Here is a 1,505-nt window from a genome sequence, read left to right on the forward strand (position 1 = left end):
AGTGCTGGCGGACGACTTCGTGCCGGAGCTGGTGGAGACGCTGGCCTCGGAGATGAACCCGCAGTCGGTCTGCTCGGTCGCTGGACTCTGCAACAGCGCCAGGATAGACCTCATGCTGGAAGACTACGTTAGTTGTTCTATACCAGTTTTATTTATTTTTATTTTATTTTACTAGCTGTTGCTCGCGACTTCGTCTGAGTAAATAAAAAAATAAGAAATTGTATGTATTGAAGTAACTCAAAAACTACTAGGCCGATTTCAACAATTCTTTCACCATTAAAATGCTACGTTATCAATGAGTGACATAGGCTATTTATTTTAATTTCACGCGGACGAAGCCTCGAGCAACAGCTAGTCATATATATAATCTTACTCTTTACTAATATTATAAATGTAAAAGTTTGAATGGATGGATGGATGTTAGTTTGCAGCCTAAACAAATCACAATGAAATTTGGCATAGATGAAAACTACACTCTGGAAGTACACATAGGCTACTTGCTTTCTTTTAACGCGGACGGAATCACGGGCAAAAGTTAATTTGTTAATATTTTTATGTTTATAGAACAAGAAGTTAGAACAGCACAAGGAGTGTAACAATTGCCGCACCGCAGTCGGCGTGCTGAGGAAGAGGTTTGATGATACCTCGTATGAAGACTTCCTCGTTGGATTACTTAAGGTAATTAACTAAAACTTCATTTATTTACAAAAAAAATAATGTCTAAAAAAAGGGGTCTAATTGTACAACAGTTTGGTCCCAGGCACTTATATTTAATGCTGTTATTTTGTAAGAAATGCTTTTTTAAATTTACTTTCCCATTATATCTATATTAATTTATTAAAGCGTAAACACACATTACTTTGTTATGTAGGATGTCAGAAATAGCATATTCTTTAATAATGTGTTTTTTTCATAATAATCCATACAATTACGTCATGTTATGTATATATAGATGTACCCACGCATTAAATAAATTGAAGGGTTCAATAATTTGAAAATAAAAACACGCGAGAAAGGGACAAAAATTGCAATCTTAAACCAGCAAATAAACTAGATTGCGTAACGGTAACTGTTAGCCAATGGAAACAAACTTTATTGTCATTTAAGTACTCCAATGATTTTTTTTTATTTTAGTATTGTAAATTTTTTTATGTTACGGGAACAGTTTATAATAATATTTTGTTAACAGATGTGCGGCCATATGGGTTCTTTATCGGACTCCTGTTCAATGCTGGTGTTCAAATACTACGAGAATATAGTCGCGGGTGTGAAGAAGGACCTGACAGCGGCCGGCGTGTGCCATCTCAGCGGACAGTGCGCCGTGAGATACCACTCGCATGAACAATACGACTTCCCTGATGTCAAACTTGATCAATTAAAACCCACTGAGTAAGTTAAAGCATAAAAAACGTTATTTCCCTATCTACCCTATACTTCTTACTAATTATAAATGCGAAATTTTTGGATGGATGTTTGTTAGAGTTTGTAGTATACACGACTGAACA

General features: G+C 35.7%; 1 protein-coding gene across 1 annotated transcript in view; it reads left to right on the forward strand.

The window, feature by feature from the left end:
* LOC106101968 (prosaposin) overlaps positions 1-1,505 on the forward strand; it is a 20,178-nt gene that overhangs the window by 9,526 nt on the left and 9,147 nt on the right. Inside the window, exons 9-11 of the mRNA XM_013281360.1 lie at positions 3-127; positions 565-678; positions 1,190-1,389. Coding sequence (XP_013136814.1) covers positions 3-127; positions 565-678; positions 1,190-1,389 — 439 coding nt within the window. The remainder of the gene's footprint in view (positions 1-2; positions 128-564; positions 679-1,189; positions 1,390-1,505) is intronic.

The sequence above is a fragment of the Papilio polytes genome, unplaced genomic scaffold, assembly GCF_000836215.1.
Source record: "Papilio polytes unplaced genomic scaffold, Ppol_1.0 DF823934.1, whole genome shotgun sequence".
Taxonomy (NCBI): domain Eukaryota; kingdom Metazoa; phylum Arthropoda; class Insecta; order Lepidoptera; family Papilionidae; genus Papilio; species Papilio polytes.